At 44.8% G+C, this 18,622-nt stretch overlaps 1 protein-coding gene across 1 annotated transcript in view; it reads left to right on the top strand.

Moving 5' to 3' along the window:
• Window positions 1–18,622, top strand: part of PDZD2 (PDZ domain containing 2) — a 1,063,478-nt gene that overhangs the window by 770,560 nt on the left and 274,296 nt on the right. The window contains exon 7 of the mRNA XM_078674899.1: window positions 9,691–9,839. Coding sequence (XP_078531025.1) covers window positions 9,691–9,839 — 149 coding nt within the window. The remainder of the gene's footprint in view (window positions 1–9,690; window positions 9,840–18,622) is intronic.

Below are 18,622 nucleotides of genomic sequence, written 5' to 3'. Positions count from 1 at the left end.
TCGGGGCGCTTTGAACATTGGGAGCAGAAAAACACCTTGAGACCGGTGGCCATTAACAAAATAAGTGTATTTTTAGAGTTTGCTTGAGCTGTCTAAAGTCCGCAAGCCAGCACATGCTTAGGGTAAGGGAATCCCAAAGCTGGGGCTAGCATATAGAGAAATTTACAAGCAGCTAACATGCCTCAAGAGGAAAAAAATGACCGTAAGTACCTTGCTGCATCATAAGGAAGCCATAGAATGAACAAGCTAATTATCAGCATGCCAGCAAGGCATAGACACTAACACACCTCAGGCTACCATGGACAGGAAGTGTAACTGTGTTAATGAAAAAGTAACAGTAGTACAGTTAGAGGACAGCAGATATGTGGGGACAAGCTTGTGTTCTACTGTAAGCTGAGATGAGAATGAAGCCATGGCAAAACTAATAGTATGGTACAAATGAGATGGGAAAATAAGCATAATCAAGCAAACTCAAGTTGTGTGATCTGTGATATCATAGTTAAGATATTTGGAGGCAAATTGTAAACTTATACATATTCAACCTTTTTTTTACTCCATCCTTCAAAAAATGTTGAAAGATAAGTAGATATTAAATAATAGTTTGTAGGCTTGTTGAATGGTTTACAAGTGGGATTGACATGGCTACAAGTATATGGAAGGTACACACCATTTTAGAATAAAAATTTTAAAAAATTGAATGTGTTACACAAATGAATTGCAGTGCCGATTAACTACAATTGAAATAGTGTAGTGTCATTGTCTTTGTCCTTGCTCGAAACGTAATGATGTTTCCATAAAGTATAGGTTCACTGAGGGTTATGTTGAGGCTCTATGATGTTAGTGTTGTTTGGAAACAATTATTATGAGCTTTGGCGCCCTAACATATTGGAAAGTGTCTATAACTTATAACATTACTTAATACACTGATCGATTTAAAAGGATTGTATCACCCCTATGAAGCCTTCAATTACAAAGCAGATGAGGCAGCAGTTTGATGATGGAGTCAGTGATATATGCCTGGTTTCAGCTTTACATGGTTTATTACTTCCTGTGCTCCTTTTGCACACTTTAATGAGAGTGATACCAACCAAAGTGAACTGTTGGCTTTGTCAAAGTCTCTCTTGATTCTGAAGGGGGAGGTGGGCTGGGTATTTTTGTCATCCGGCTTACTTGATAGTGCAAAGAGTTAAACTGCTGCCTCTGAGATTACCAGTGATTTGTGGGTCACTAGTTTGAATACCAGCAGATTCAACTCAGCCTTCAGTCTTCCAAGGTCTGTAATTTGAGTATCATTACATGTAGTCATAGTGGCATGGGTATATGTATGTATGTATATGGTATTTCTATCCAAAAGGCAGCCGAGCTCTATACCTGGTCAAAAACAAGCAAAAATTCAATGAAGAAAATGAGAGGAAGCTGGGTTGTGGACAGTTAGTGCATTGAGATGTAATGTTCTTTAAAGAGGTCCATCGTCAACACTTTCCTAAATTGGAGCAGTGTTGGGGTGGTCCTGATGGATAGTGGGTTGTTCCAGATTGTGGCTGCATAGGTGAAAATTGCCTTTTGTCCTGTTTTTCTTTTTCTACTTCTTAGTTTGCTGTCTAATGGTGTCCTGGCTTCTGGTGTGCCTGGAACTTATTTGCAGTGTAAGTGGGGTGCTCGTCGTGATGACTTTTGAATGATGCAGCTGGTTTTGAAGATGTTCTGGCTGCCAACGGGAGCCAATAGAGTTCCATCAAGATGGGGTGATGTGATCATATTGCTTCAGGCCTTGAATGACATGCTGAGGTGTATAGGATGTCCTTACGGGGTGCAGGTTTGGAGTGTGAGAGGCCATGGAGTAGTGCATTGCCAACATCCAGATGTGAGAATACAAGGGCTTGAACAGCGGTTAAGAAGTTTCTTTATGCAAGAAACGGTGTAGGTTTTTTTTTAGAAGAGAGAGCTGGTTCCAGGCTGTCTTTGTTTTTTTGACAGTGTGTTCCCTGAGGGTGAGGTTGCTGTCCAGAATTCAAGTGACTTTGCACTCGATGAAAGTTAAGGTTTGTAGCGGGTAGAGTTCATATAATTAAGCCATGTTTGTTCTGTTTTTTTATTGTTCTTACCATATAAAAGGAATTATGTCTTAGTTGGGCTGATCTTTCATGCAGGTACTGGGCATCCAGGTCTGGATGATGATCAAGAATTGTTTGAAATGCTGGATGTCTGAAGCAGAGGAGACTTTCAAGTAGAGTTGTGCATTAGTGCAGTATAAAGAGCTAGATTAAAATAAATAACCAAATTATTATTATCATCAGGAGTGCGATATCCTCTCAAAATAGTTTTTTTGCTCACCATGCCATTCCAGTTTGGACCCAGCCATATGGAAATCAGTGTCAAGATTGATGTGCATATTGGTGGGTCCAAACTGGGATGGTGAGCAACAAAAGTATGGATTTAGGCCCAGATCTTTGAATGGGGAGGAGTGTTTGACACTGTTCAGCGGTCCGTACCTTAATTGTTGTTTTTGCATTTGTTAAGTGGGATGGGGATGCCAAGACAAGGGGGCCCGTGCTTGCCATGTCACTGGATTAAAGCTACCCTGTCTGATGAAGGATGATACCCCGAAATTGGTCCTAGGAGGCTTGTTTCTGGTACATGCGCCTTCTATGTCCCCAGAAGAACTCTCAGGTCTGCCTATGAGGCCAAAGCTGTGGTTCCTTCCATCAGGCGCATTCGAATAGGAGGTCGCTCCTTTCGGTACCTTGCACCGCGTTGTTGGAACGATCTCCCTCGATCTTTAAGAATGGCTACCAATTTGCTAGCCTTCAGAAAGGAGCTTAAGACTTGGCTTTTTTCTTTGTAAATTCCGCCTTTCTTGGAGCACTGCTATGCTGTATACTTTTCCTTGTTTCTCTCTTCGCCAAAGCGCCGGGACACTCCTTGGAGTAGCCGTGCGCTATAGAAGAGCCAATTTAACATAACATAACATAACACATAACATCGAGTTCCTGGCCTCGCAGTTCGGGTTGCACTGTTCCCATGGGGAGCAGGGTCAAAACTAATTTGCATGTGGCTGGGTCCAAACTGGAATGGCATGTGAGCAAAAAACAGATGAATTTAGGCCCAGATCTCTGACTGGGGGTGAGTGTTTGGCATTGTTCAGCATTCCGACCATCAATTGTTCTTTTTGCAAATAACAGCAGTGGAATTTTTGGCCTTGAATATTCAATGTTTAGGGACCGATTACGATGTCGGACGGAGGCTTACTGACCAAAACGGTCAGTTTGCAGTCCAACTGCCTGATTACGATGTCGGCAGTCGGAACATAAACTGGACGGCCATTTTGGCTCGGTTCCGACCAGCTCTTGGAGTCTTCTTGCCAGTTGGAACCGCACTGTAATCCCCTATGGATGGCATTTCTCCGTTGGATTACGACGTCAGTTTCCAACAGCCTTTCTGTGCCGGCCTGTCCGACACAGAAAGGATATTAGAAAACAACTTTGTGGGCCTCTAGCAGGGCTCCCTTGCCTCCACGGCCTACGGTTGGTAGTCGAGGTGGTACCTAGGGTACCCCCCCTGTAAAACTCTGCACTGTGTGGCAGGCACCATGTGGGGCCTGCCACAGATTGCAGGGTTTTACACACACACCTATTTCTCTATAAGAGCCTCTTTTACGGACGGTTTACGGCCGCAACACCAGCTCCCATAGAGAAAAGTAAGAACCCGACCAAACATTGTTCAGTCGCATCGTAATCAGGTGGTCAGAACCGCCCAACCCGGGGTCGGTCGGTCCCGAGACAGTGTCAGTCGGAGGCAATTCCGACCGACATCGTAATAAGCTGCTTAGTTGTTAACCCTCCAGACCATGGGTACTCACAAACTTTCTCTTGGGGGCCAAATTTACAGTGTGGTTTGTGTCCGAGGGCCGCACCGGTGGGGGCGGGGTCAGTGCGGGAGGGGGCGGGGCTAGAGCCACAAAAAAACTGGTACCAAGAGGTTGATCACTGCTCCTTGCAGCGGACGCCTTCATCCACTGAGCCACCAGACCCGGCATACACACATCTCTCTCTCTCTCTCTTGTTCTTTTTCAGTCTCTCTCTGTCTCCCTCCCTCTCACTTCCTCCCTCTCTCTACCTCTCTCCCCCTCTGTCTCACTCACTCTGACTGTCTCAGTCTCTCTCTGTCTCCCTCTCTCTCGGTTTCCCTCTCCCTGTTACCCTCTCCCTCTCTCTGTTTCCCTCTCCCTCACTCTGTTTTCCTCTCCCTCACTCTATTTCCCTCTCCCTCTCTCTCCTTCCCACTCTCTTTACTTCCCTCTCCCTCCTTCCATCTGTCTCCCTCTCTCTCCTTCCGCCTCCCTCACTCTGAGGTCTCCCTCACTCTGAGGTCTCCCTCACTCTGAGGTCTCCCTCACTCTGAGGTCTCCCTCACTCTGAGGTCTCCCTCGATCTGAGGTCTACCTCCCTCGCTCTGTCTCCCTCCCTCGCTCTGTCTCCCTCCCTCGCTCTGTCTCCCTCCCTCGCTCTGTCTCCCTCCCTCGCTCTGTCTCCCTCCCTCGCTCTGTCTCCCTCCCTCGCTCTGTCTCCCTCCCTCGCTCTGTCTCCCTCCCTCGCTCTGTCTGCCTCCCTCGCTCTCCCTCTGTCTGCCTCCCTCGCTCTCCCTCTGTCTGCCTCCCTCGCTCTCCCTCTGTCTGCCTCCCTCGCTCTCCCTCTGTCTGCCTCTGTCTGCCTCTGTCTGCCTCTGTCTGCCTCTGTCTTCCTCTGTCTGCCTCTGTCTTCCTCTGTCTTCCTCTGTCTTCCTCTGTCTGCCTCTGTCTTCCTCTGTCTTCCTCTGTCTTCCTCTGTCTGCCTCTGTCTGCCTCTGTCTGCCTCTGTCTGCCTCTGTCTGCCTCTGTCTGCCTCTGTCTGCCTCTGTCTGCCTCTGTCTGCCTCTGTCTGCCTCTGTCTGCCTCTGTCTGCCTCGCTCTCCCTCGCTCTCCCTCGCTCTCCCTCGCTCTCCCTCGCTCTCCCTCGCTCTCCCTCGCTCTCCCTCGCTCTCCCTCGCTCTCCCTCACTCTCCCTCGCTCTCCCTCGCTCTCCCTCGCTCTCCCTCGCTCTCCCTCTGTCTGCCACTGTCTCCCTCGCTCTCCCTGTTTGACTGTCTCCCTCGCTCTCCCTGTTTGCCTGTCTCCCTCCCTCGCTCTGCCTGTCTCCCCCCCTCGCTCTCCCTTGGTCTCCCTCCCTCGCTCTCACTCTGTCTGCCTCCCTCGCTCTCCCTCTGTCTGCCTCTGTCTCCCTCCCTCGGCCTCTGTCTCCCTCCCTTGCTCTTTCTCGCTCTCCCTCCCTCCTTCACTCTCCCTCTGTCTGCCTGTGTCTCTCTCCCTCGCTCTCCCGCGATCTCCCGCGATCTCCCTCACTCTGTCTCCCTCCCTCGCTCTCCCTCCCTCGCTCTCCCTCTGTCTGCCTCTGTCTGTCTCCCTCCCTCAGCCTCTGTCTCCCTCCCTCGCTCTTTCTCGCTCTTCCTCCCTCACTCTCCCTCTGTCTGCCTCTGTCTGTCTCCCTCCCTCGCTCTCCGCGATCTCCCTCGCTCTCCCTCTCTCTGTCTCCCTCCCTCGCTCTCCCTCTGTCTCTGTCTCCCTCCCTCGCTCTCCCTCTGTCTCCCTCCCTCGCTCTCCCTGCCTCGGCCTCTGTCTCCCTCCCTCGCACTCCCTCGCACTCCCTCGCTCTCCCTCGCTCTCCCGCGCTCTTGCTCGCTCTCCCTCTGTCTGCCTCTCCCTCGCTCTGCCTCTCCCTTGCTCTCCCTCCCTCGCCCTCCCTCGTTCTCCCTCTGTCTGCCTCTCCCTCTGTCTCTCTCTGTCAACCTCCCTCCCTCTCCCTCCCTCGCTCTCCCTCGCTCTCGCTCTCCCTCGCTCTGCCTGTGTCTCTCTCCCCCTCTACCTCCTCCCTATCCCTCTGTCACCCTCTTCATCTCACCCTGCCTGTGTGTGCCCTGGCTGAGACACAGCTTCCGTGTGCACACACACAGTCGCACCCGAGCACTTCACAGGTCTTTAAAAGACCATTCACATGTTAATGAGGCTTTGTTCACCTCTTAGGCCCCTGCAGCTCCACTCTGACTATGGCGGGAATCTCCCGGCCCCCACAGAGCAGCAGAGTCTCTTGAGTCGCGCTGCCGCAGGGGTGTTTGCTGACACACTTAAAAAAATATATGTATATTAAAACACGGATCCGATGTTTGGACGGGCCGCGGGCCACCAGGAAGGCTTGCCGGGCTGCTGTTGGCCCGCGGGCCGTACTATGAGTACCCGTGCTCCAGACACTCAAGAAAGCCTGTAAGATGGATTTGGGGATATCATCTGACATTAACTGAAGCAATGCCTTGCTGGCACTGAAAGAAATAACAATCTTAGTTGGCTAGTCAGGAGCCCAATACAAGCCCCTGTAGCCCTTGCGGTGCAGGGGGAAGGCAACCCTTCAACGGGGCCCCATTCAGCCCAAAGGCTATGAATATTTGGACCCCCTGGGTGATAAGCGTGCTATACAAATCCTCATAACATAACGTTTCTCGCCTTGTTGGACCTCGCTAATGTATGGTGACGTTTCTGTAAACCGGGGTCACCACCTCACACCAGGCCATTAAGGTCATTGTCTCCAGTCTAGAGCTTCTTACCTACAAATCATTGATGTCAGATATGTTAATCTAATTACTTCATTGGATGCAAAACAAGGCTGAAACACCTAACATTTGTCAGACAATCAACCAGTAGTCTAGGTATGATATCTGTAATGACCTGGAGGGAAGTGGTGACCCTGATGAAAAGCTTACTTAGCTATATGACAAGGAACTGCATTTGGGGGTAATGATTGGATTGAAACGAGTGTTGTTCTCTCTCAGGTGAGATGCTTCTAGGCTCGTTTTAAAATGGGAGGTGAGGTATCCTTGTGCGCGGAATGATGTGCGCTGGGGATTCTACCCAGCTCCTGAAATTCTGAGAATGTTGGAAGAGATTCTAGAGTAGTCCGTTAGATTCGTCTTATGGAGCTGGATGGGGTAATATTTCCTAGTTGTTAATAAAGCTCTTCTGACTGCAACATTGCCCTTTCTACACTGGCGACAATCTGAAGTAACCAAGAAGACCATATCAAGTTGCTGAGGATTTGAGCAGGAGTTCAAGGTCAAGGGTGGTACCATCATACTTGAAAGATTACACATGCTAATTGTTTTGTACTTGGTGAAATGTATGGATGTGTTATATGTTATATCTATTTAGTAAAGGTCAACAAATCACACCCAGAGGTGTATCTCGGCGCTCTTCCGCCACAATAAAACGCACCTAGTAATTTAAAACAGCCAGACTTTTAGAATAAATTGACCAAATCTAAACAGCCTCGAAGGTGGCTTGGAAGCTGATTCCAGGTTGTTGGAGCAGTGTAACAAAAGGGTCTGCCCCCTGTCTTGCGACTCAGACATGGGGAATAGACAGCAGTGTCTTATCACTGGATCTTAGTTTGTGAGAGGGACAGTAGTAGCCTAGTTTGTCTTTAAGATACAGAAGGGGTGTGCCAAATAAAGCTTTATGAGCAAGACAACAGATCTTAAAGACAATCTGCTTTCTTGACTGGAAGCCGGTAAAGAGAACCGAGTATGGGGGTTGAAGGGAGAGGGGTTGGCCTAACGGCTAAGGCGCTCGTCCTCGGACCTGGGGAACTTGGTTCGAGTCTCGGTAACGACGCCAAAAACCCCCTATGATTCTGGGCAAATCACTTAATCTCCCCGTGCCTAAAAAATGAAAGTGTGTCCTCATGTAACGTAACTGGTGCTATGTAAAGCGCTCTGATAACTGATTCGGTTCGGTTCTAGTTCGCGCTATATAAAACTCTGCAAAAAAAAAAAATGAAAGCCTGATTGATGGGGTAATGTGTTAAAAAGAAAAAGGAAATTTTAGGGATTGGTAAGGAAACCTACGTTTGGAAACACCATGTATATTTAGCATTTCATGTTTAGCTTGGACTGTGTACATTTTATTTTAGGGATTGTTAAGGAAACCCAAGTCTGGAAACACCATGTATATTTAGCATTTCCTGTTTAGCTTGGACTGTGTACATTTTATATTTTATGGTTAGTCTAGATAAATTTGTTTGTATGTATAGCATAAGTTATTGTGTTGTTTTAACCTCTTCCATGCTAATGACAGCTCCCGGCCGTCATAAGTCACAGTGGGCGTGTGCTGATGACGGCCAGGAGCCGTCATGACCACGCCCGCGATCGGAATGTTCAGCACTGCGGCGGAATTCGCGCCGCAGCGATGAGGTTAAGAAGGGGAGTTGTGTGGTTTTCTCGTGTGTGGATTGATGTGCGCAGGGGATTCTACCCAGCTCCTGATATTCTGAAAATGTTGGAGGCGATTCTAGGGTAGTCCGTTGGACGCGTCTCATGGAGGTGGATGGGTGATAATTCCTAGTTGTGAATAAAGCTTTTCTGACTACAAGGAACAGCCTACACATTGTCCTTTCTACAGGAAGCCTGCCAATTGGGGGAATCCATAGCTACAGATAAAGAACAAGTGCTGAAAACTGATTGGTTATGCTTGACAGGATCTAGTCCATGTACTCTTCCTTGGTCTTGCTTTGAAACAGAAGTTGAGCCACTTGTTTATAAGCTCAGTATTGCTACTGTGTCTGACGCCATCATTTTATTTGAATGTTCTGATCCAGTGAATGTATGTTACAGAATATTTGCATTTAAAAAATCCTTTGAGATGTTTAATGTATCTACGTTGTATTATATGATGTATGATTTTAGGGAAGAGCATATACTGATAAATAAAATACAATGAGAAAGTGTAGCACACGACTAATCACATAGCTATGCTCTTATTTTGTAATTGGGCAGCTCCATATGGGATGCACGATTGTGCAAGACACTAAACCATGCAGAGATCAAATTAGCAAATAACAAGCTTTGGCAGAGCTGGTGTTGGCTCCCAGTCTTTTGGCTTTGTCCATGCTTGTTTTGTCATGCTTTTTGCTAAACATAATTCTTGTTGAAGCTCCCCTAGTCAATCAAAAAATAGAAACATGGGTTAAAAACAAAAATATGCTTTGGTCTCCTAAAGCACACATTTCCATAAAAGGCTTTGGCATCTTAAGGAACTACCTTGTGGGTGGATATGCTGCTTGTGAAAGGGCAGAATGCCATCACTCACAGTGAAGTTAGCCAGTGGCTGAAATGGGCTGACCCATTGCCCCATGCTATATGCTGTAGTAGTGGGTGGAAAAAATGTAAATGACCCAATATCCGTACAGTGGTTGAAGAAGATTGGCTGAAAGCCACTATTAATAAGTGTAATTATAAAAGTCATTTTGATAAATCAAAAGGTCTTGACTAACTCTACACCTAAAAAAGCACACACCAGTGTGCATGAGTAGATTTCTCAAGTGTAGGAGTGGCTGGAAAGGTAGCCCTAAGCACTTCTTTTTGAGGACTCTTTATTCAATGAAGATGATGCATTTAAGTGTTGTCAGAACTGACACATGCTTCGATCCTTCTGAGGCCAATGACTTCAGTCCCAACATGAAAACTGCTCTTTTTGTTCCTAGACATTCTGATCCTTGGACTCAAAGATGTAAACTGGGATAAAGTCCTTGAAGTGTAAGAGTGTATTTCGGCTTGACCTATAAAGTGTATGTTAATGTTGCGCGCTAAACATATCCCTTTTTTCTGCAACAGGTGGTGCATCTCGTTTGGAGTCTGTTGGCGAAGATGATGAACTGACTGTGGAAAATGGGGATCCCAGATACCCAATTCGAGAAAAACTTTCTAGGGGAGGTAGAAAGCATTCCCTTCCTCATCAGCTGGAGTCCGGAGCTGCTCGGCAGGTACGTTAGTAGTGTATTTCCCTTTTTGATCGATCTGTACATGGTTTAAAGCTATTATACCCTTTGCATGTCCTCTCTGCAGTCTTTGTGACGCGGGCAAACCATGTACAGAGGATATACGTCCTCTTTAAGTCATGCACTGATGTAATGCTTGATGAAGGAACTGGCCGAAGATATTGAGAATGTAAGCTAAAAGATGCTGAATCCATAAGGACATTTGAGGAGGAAGAATGGGGGAGATTTGATGTCAGAAAATGAATGTTCTGACTGAAGAAATTCTCCTCTTAGCGGGAGCCTAGTTTCTTCAGGTGGTGGCTTTCGAGAGAGGTAGCCAACCAGGATATTCACCAGGGGAGGGGCAGCTATGGATCCTTGCCCTCTGGACTGCGCTCCTGCTAGTTTATTTAATAAGAAAGCATGTATTGGATGGTCATTGAGGGATAGCACAGCCACTAGGTGGTGAGAAATACTTTTTCTTTTTCAGTTTAAGAGGTGGGGACCAGCAAAATCGTATTGACCCAGGTTTCAGAAAAGCTTCTGATTGGGCTTCTTCTAGTACCGCTGACTATAAATTAACCAATAGGCGGATACTTTTGGCGTTTGCAGCCTGGACATGGACCACAGACAACATTTCCTGTGCACAAATGCGAGCTACTGATGTCCTCTGGGACTTCAGCCCCATGGAGTTAAACCTCAGACTGATGAACTTAGTGGCGAGATGACTTCCTAGGGTTACAGTACTCTAGTTGTGACCCCTCCAGACACTCATGGAAGCCTGTAAGGTGGATGTAGGGATACTATCTGAGAATAATTGGAGAGATACTGTACTGGCACTGTAAGAAATAACTATCTCAGCTGGCTATCCAGGGGCATAACACAGACTTATGTAGCCCCTGTGGCAAAGGGGGCCCCAATCAGCTCAAAGGCTTTGAATATTTGTAGGCTTTCCTGTTTTCAGTTTCTATTTTTGGTAAATTCTGGTGGGGTTTTTTCAGTGTTATCGATATCTTAAAAAACAGTTATCAGTGGTTACACATTTTCGCGCCACTAAAAACAGAAAAAGTGTTTTTCCAGTGTTTATGGAACGTTTCGCTTATATTATTGCTTGCTTTCTGCACTGAAGGAACATGGTATATAGACAGTGTACTTATAGTGTATATGAGGTTCAAATAGATTTTTGCAAATTAATCTTATTGTAGTACACCATACAATACTTCTTCAGTGAGTCTTTGGGTCATGTGCGCACGCTCTTTCCTTCCCATGTAAACTTCCTTGAAAAGGCCCTCTCAGCATTCTTAGCCCATTGGGCTGAGAACCAGCAGCTAAGGGACACCGTTGGGATGACTCTTTCTTTGATGCCACATAAAGCACGAAATGATAAATATTTGCGATTTAGTTCCTGTGCATTAGAAACCAGTGCACCAGAATGGACTAAAAAGTCAATAGCATCCCTCATTAACTCTTAAGATTGTAAACATGCTTTCAGCATACCATCTAACAAGTGGCAAGGATCTACTACAGGGAATCACTTCAGCTCGGGTATCAATTTTGATAGGTCATCACACAACTTTTTTATATACGTAGCTGAATCACTGCAAATACAAACAATATCACTCCAATCTTTGTTGAACTTGGAAAGAACCTTTTTTGCAGAGCATTACAAGTGACACTGCGTTCCATGTTTTCCAAAAGTCTGGTGTCATGTTTTCACCACTATCCCAGATGCTTGGTGATATATATACTTGTCACTATGCCTTGCATTGAATGTTTAAAGCCTGAGGTGTTGGCAATTCACCTACTATCAATACTGACCCACTAGAAACTATGGTCTGATGTATTAAGGGTTTTTACCCATTCTCTGTGGGTAAATGTGATGACACATATTAGGAAAGATTTTTATGAAACCAGCCATTTTACCTATCGGTGAAAGAATCAAATGCAGCCAAAATATCAAATATGAGTTTGATATTTCCTGATTCTCTATAGTTTATAAAATAATTAAACTAGACCTAAAACATGAAACTAAACCCTGCATCTTTAGACCAAAGTCCACAAAACTGAAAAAGTAAAAGGAAGAAGAAACAATATTTTAGTGGCATCCCTAAAGAACAAAACTCAAGCAGAATAATGTTAGCCAGTCTTTCTTACTTCTACTTGTATAACAAAGTTACATTGTATTGACCCCTTCAGGAAGAAAAAAATTACTTTCACTCTCTTTTTCCTTTCTTTGAATGGCATTTAGTTTGTGGTTGTCCAGGTGTTTTTTCAGTGTTTATATGTTTTCACCGGTGAGGGCTATTTTTCTTTCAGGGGGGTTTTATCAGTTATTATAGGTTTAAACCTAAAACCCCACAGCCTAAATATTTGCAAGATATTAAAGACATTAAAAATCCTGCGGCTCATTATCACATTCTGCAGACGGGCCATCATTTTTCTTTACACCGCTGTGGCTATCGACTGTCCCAGAATAACTAGGATATACTACATCTGATGAAGGCTAAGGAGGTTAGCTCACCTCAAGGTCTGCATTGTCAGACATTAAACGCGCCGTATGGGCAATGCACAGTGGTTTAGGGCTTCTGGGTAAGGGTGCCCTAAGTTATTTCTGAGGCAATCAAATGGAGGCTTACTCTGAAACCCCCTGAAGGCCCTACTGTCCTTGTAAGAGACATTGAAAATACAAGATACACTAAATTGTTTATCATCTTGGTGCTTCCCTTAGCCAAAAGGCACATTACAAGGTATCAGTGAGCCAAAGAGGCACACCAGGTCTAGACTCGCAGGGTGGATATGGACATTGGAACCTAGTGGAGAACGAATACTATGATCTGGAGGCTGCGGGCAGCGAATTGTAAGCTAAAATTGTCAGCGTGAATTAATACCGAGTTGGGAAGCTAAAATGCTTACCTTGCTCGAGGTTCAGGGGGGATGCTGCGCTAATGTAGGTTTTTGCAGTGCCTGGAAAGATGTCCATGCATATCTGTTTTCATCATTCTCTACTTCTCCTCTATATCAAAAATGCCGAAAAAACGTTATTAGTAAGGGAACGAACATTTCTTTTTAAGACTTTACTTAATGGTAAGCAAAACAGTCAACTACACTTGGAGCACAAATACTTTGACATTCTAGGTAATTTGTGACAGGGGGATAGGCCGCTATACAGTGTCAGTTCAAATGGTGAAGTGCGAAACCCTCTGACCAAGAAGATGTGCTTTGTCATAAAGGGATGGAGGATAGGAAACATTAACAAAAAGAGCAAAGGATGCAGAGGGAATTAGGGAGATTGATAGAGGATCAGATAGATGGGAGGACAAAGAAACAGAAACATGGACATATGGTCAGATGAACAGAAAGAAGAATGTTAGGAAGGGATGGATTATTATATACAAATGGACGAACTGATGGTTCTATGAAGAGAATGATAGATGACCATATAGATGGACAGATGGATTGATGAGTGGACTGATAGATGGATGAATTGAAAATGGACAAATGAATATGAAAAGGGATGGATTAATAGGCTGATGTAGATGGACAGAAGAATGAATAGAGGGACAGATGAAAGAATGGGTGGATGGATGGATGGATGGACAAATGGCGGGATGAACATATGATGGACACACTCCTTTTCACTCAGCGAGTCATCCCGCCTCTGTAAACTTACCTGTGGGAGGAGGGAGTCCCAAAACGGTCACACTCAGTTCAAGAGTTGAAGTGCAGGCATATTTTAACTACTTTTCCTTCAGTTAACCAGCTCCCTCGGCAGGAGAGGCTTGAGCTAGCCAGAAGACTGCATCGCTTCCATGATTCTTGATGGATGGGCTCAGTTCCCACCTGACCCCATGCTCCTCGCTGAGCCCCTCCACCCTGCAGAAAGGCTGGAGGGTTGCAGTGGCTGTCAGCTACAGGGTACCGACTTCCACTGTTGATGCAAGAAACTGCCTGTGTTTGACTTTGTCAATTCTTTTTCTCCTGATGGTTGCCGAGTGAGCGTACTAGTACTGCAGCCATCCTGCAGGGGTTTTCTCGTTACGTATGGCTCTCACTGAAAGCCACTAGCATGAACACCAGATTCTTAGTCTAGTTATTCACTGCTTTGACGTAATAACGGTGGTGTAGCAAAAATCGTTACCCACTGTTGGTTTACCCTTACTCAGAAGCCCTGGACCACCCTGCATCCCCCGCACTGCGAACGAGTATAATGTCCCCCCGTTTAGTCTGACAGTGCAGGCTTCGCTCTCATTGTTTATTTTATGTCACTCAGAACGCCTTGGTGATAAACATGCCTGTTATTCATTGTTCCCCATCTGTAATTCTTTGTATGCTTCATGAAAAGCCATTCGAAGATTTCCGCTGTGCATGCCCATGATCTTGTAATGGTTTTTAGGTCGAGCCTGGGCAGCGCATGCGCTGCTATGCGAGGCATGCTGTATTTAGGTATGGACTTAAAGCTCGCCCACTCTCCATAATATTTTTCATTGGCTTGTGTTATTGTCCCTGGTAAATGCTGGCTTCTGATTCGTTAATAGGATTGTTGTTCCCTCCTTAGCACCGCCTTGCCTTCATTTGTAACCTCCCATGAGGACACCCCCTGTTAGGTGTGTTGTTGTTTGGTAGGCTTTAATTACAGCCTTTGAGCACTATTTTGTTATGGACACGCTATGTAGGGCTTTACTATTTTTTTCATAGCACGGCACGCCACAGTGGTGGCCGTGCCTTTGGTTTATTTGTGTCCCCAAATGCTGCTGCGTGTTTTTTTTTCTGTTTTGTAACTTTAGTTTGTATAAGCGCCCCATACTGCGCTTTCACGTTAACGGCGGCCGCGCACCTTTCCTTAGACTAGCTGCTAAAGAAAGGGGCACGGCCACCATTAAAGTCAAAAGCGCGCATGGGGCGCTTTTGCAAACAATCATTTGCAATGCAATAGGTCTTGCATTTTCAAGAGTTTTGTAAATGTGTGACCTATTGCATAGCAAATGCTTGTTCATAAAGCAGCAGCTCAGCAGCCATCTTTTAACGATTTTTCTAAATCTAGATTGCCAATGACGTAAATGACTTTGCTTGTGCTTGTGAGTAAAGCTGCAAGCATTGGCAAAGACGAGCACCAGCAGCATCGGAAGGTACAGTAGCAAAAATTTTGCACATGGCACAGAGACAGAGAGGTTAGGGCATTGTGGGTACAAAGGTTAATTTAGGGAACTACTCAAAGCCAAGTCCTATCACAATTGTCAATGCAAAATATAAGGGTAAAACCGTGTAACCTTTCATGAAATGCCATGGCTTGAAGAACTGCCCACCCAACTCATTAAATATGCCAATAACTAATGGTTGTTGGTGGCTGACTAAAACCCCCACGCTCCGTGATCAATGCGTATGATGTATGGATGGAGTAATGTATTGGTAACTTAAGATCTCTGACAGGCAGCTACAGGTATCTCTAGGCAGACCTAAAAATGGAAAGAGGGGCTCTAAAGACTGGAATGTTTGCAGGTTGTGGGAAGATACAACAATTGAGCCCTCCTTCCATGGTACCGTTCAGCTGACACTGCCGCCCATAATGAGGATTTCCCCAGCTGCTCTACATGCCTGGAGGTTGTGTCATACTCCTGCTCTTGTTCGCCATATTGAGGGGAACATGCTAACATGCATATTACAAGCAAAAACATATTTCTAAACTTTAAAGTCACCTTGGAGTTCCATGATCTCAAGTCACTCTGCTGGGGACCTCTTGTCTCTTTATCACAGAACTACTGGGTGACTTGTAATATCCATGCAGGTTACAGTTGGGAGTGCCTTTTCTCACTACTCGCCAGAAAAGCGCTTCAACACCCATCCGGGGTAACAAGTGCTATATGAATGCAAACCTTTCTTCCCCTTTTAGCCCTCCGCTATCCTTCTCACTCCAAGTAATTTACTAATATCCACCACTGAAATTACTTCATATTCCACCATATTAATTCACCACTAATCCTTTGTAGGCTTGCTGAATAGCGTGGGTCAACCAGCTTTATATAAATACAAACATTTTTCCTCCTCTATCCTTCAGCTATCATTCCAAATCCAAATAACTGACTAACCTATCCACCAAATAAAATGTACTTGCATGTTTCACTATAGTAATTCAAAACTAATCCTCTATGGGTCCCGGAGTAGCGTGCTACTCGCCGAAAAAGCGCTTTGACGCGTCATCAGGGGTAGTAAGCTCTATATAAATGCAATTACAATACAATAAAATATAACATTGGGGCTGTTTCAATGATTACTATGAGCAGTAATCTTTGTATTCATTTCTCAAGATGGTGTCTTTTTGCTATATCTTATCACCTTTGTTAATTTGGCTTTGCTTACAACATCCATAAATCTTTGGTATAAGGAATGAAGAAACAACTGTTTGAAGTTTAAGTTTATAATCTCTCGACTTTTTGCTCCTTTTATCCAGTCTCATTTGTGGAGCTCTGCTTGTCCTGTCCCCCCTTTCCTTGCAGTGCAGCTGCAAACATGCTTTTGTCGGGGTAGTGCTCGCTCTGCATCTTTACGCATGCGCACTGCTTGTCATGACTCACAGAGGTTCCAGGTTTATTATGTCAAAGGCTTTTGCGTTCATCAATTACACTGTAGTGTTTTATTTTCAGGTCTCTGCCCTCGTTTCCAGCAAGTATCATTCTTGCCATGACTGTGTCGATCAATATATGAGCTCTCTTTCTGCTTCCATGACTGCTTCAAGTCTGCATTTCATTAGGATAATTAGAAGCAACAACTCGAGGAGGGGAATTAAAAGTCACATTTAGATTTTCACGGATTAGGACATTTACAATTACGATTTCACTGATTATTACTAGTACTAAAAGTGCGCAATCACTTCACGTGACTTATTTTAAACTGAGGTTATCCTATAAATTGAAACGTAAAAGTGGCGGTATCATGTCAGTAAATGCCTACGGTCAAATAAACCAGTAAATAAACCATTGACTAATTTGTACATTTCTAAATAAAAATAAAAATAAGTTCATGGGCCCATGATTTGTCTCAGGAGCCCACCTCCGGATGCCTTGCCTACCAAGCACCGAGTGTCTAGTCTTTCCCCCTCTTGGTTCTTTCTTGTGCCAGAATACACTTCTCTGTCACTATTGCAGGTTCTTTTTCATCACTGCAGTATCCCGTTGTCACTACTGTTTTCTTTCACTTACTTCTTTCGCTATGGTCTGCTTTTCTCTCTCTTGCTTGTCAGGATTCCCGAGGTTGTAGGGATTTGAGGCAAAAGTTGAGATGTAAATTTACCAATCCTCCTCACTGGGGAATCTAGCAAACCAGGACATGTACAGTACTACACTAAATGTAGTACTGATGGTTCGTGATATCTCCCCACACAATAGGGGTAAGAGAAAAGCACACTGGACGTCCTCTCGGCGTCCTTGAGGATTTATGGAGGCTTACAGGGCTTTGAATAGTTGCATCCACGCTGTGTTGAGCCGCATGTAAATATCCATGCTAATTATAAAACAAAATTGATGCACAGAGTTTTTTCCTAGATCAGTACTTTCACTTGAATGTCCACCGAAGAGACAGTTGAGAAGTCCTAGGTCGCACCACGAATCCCGCTCCATAGTCGGCCAGTATCGCGGAATCGCAGCTCTTCTCCCCATATAAGGATTGGAAACAACCAGGCTTGAAGCATCAAGCGAAATGGGTCGGGTAGACTTCAGTGGAACCTTCAAGAGGGACGGCTTCTGGGGAAAGGGGTAATCAACACAGTGCCACGGGAGCCAAGCAGTGAGCTAACGGCAGTGGGACGCATTCAACCATTGAAAACTGCGTGGCGTCTGTTTCTTCGAGATGCTTCTACTTACCCTGCCCCTGAAGTGTTGAACCATTTTTTAATTAGATATATTGTGACTAATCACTGAGGCCTTTTTCTCTCTCTACACTTGAAGGCCCACCCACAGCTATGGTGCTCCAGCGGCCAGGGACCGGTGCTCCGCACCTCTCATCTGACCTCTGTCTGTCAGGGACAGAGTGATTATTTTTTTACAGTTTGTTCCCTCTGCTGTCCTTCTGTGCCGAGATACCCTTGTTCTTGCATGGATCCTGAAATTGTTTTGGGTCCATGTCTGATGATGAAAAGTAGGTCCTGGTCCTGCTCTGTCTATTCGTTACGGAGAACTATGTTATGTCTTTTAAACATTTATGGATGGATAATAAACATGTAGGTGAATCCTGGTCCCACTTTCTCACCACTGGAGAAAGCCATGCCTTTTATTATCAAATGTTTTTAACAACCTCAACAAAAACTTGTGCATCTATTACTTTTGTAATCTTTCTCTGTTCCACGTCATATAGGAACAATCTGCCATAAAACAAATTTTGAAGCATCATCTACTGCTGTTTAGCAGTCTAGTCAAGGATCACTGTCAAAGGGAAAACCAGAGTATGCTAATGGTGAGATAGTTCTGCTATATATATACATATATATATATATACATATATATATGTATATATATATATGTATATATATACATATATATATATATATATATATATATGTATATATATATACATATATATTACCTACTGGCGGTCGCCAGTAGGTATATATAGTTAGGATTTTTTCTCTATGGGTTTTTTGAAAATTCTATGTCTAATAACTTTGGCGTTTGTGGACGGAATTGGCTGAAATTTTCAGGAAAATGGCACATTTTGTTTCTGAGCAGCCCTTGAAAATTTGGGGGGGGTTCGTCCAGTGGGGGCCGAGAAAAAAGGGGGGTCCCAAAACGTGTTTTTAACAT

Source organism: Lissotriton helveticus, chromosome 2_1, assembly GCF_964261635.1.
Source record: "Lissotriton helveticus chromosome 2_1, aLisHel1.1, whole genome shotgun sequence".
NCBI classification, from domain to species: Eukaryota; Metazoa; Chordata; class Amphibia; order Caudata; family Salamandridae; genus Lissotriton; species Lissotriton helveticus.
This window is presented reverse-complemented; position numbering and strand designations above follow the sequence as displayed.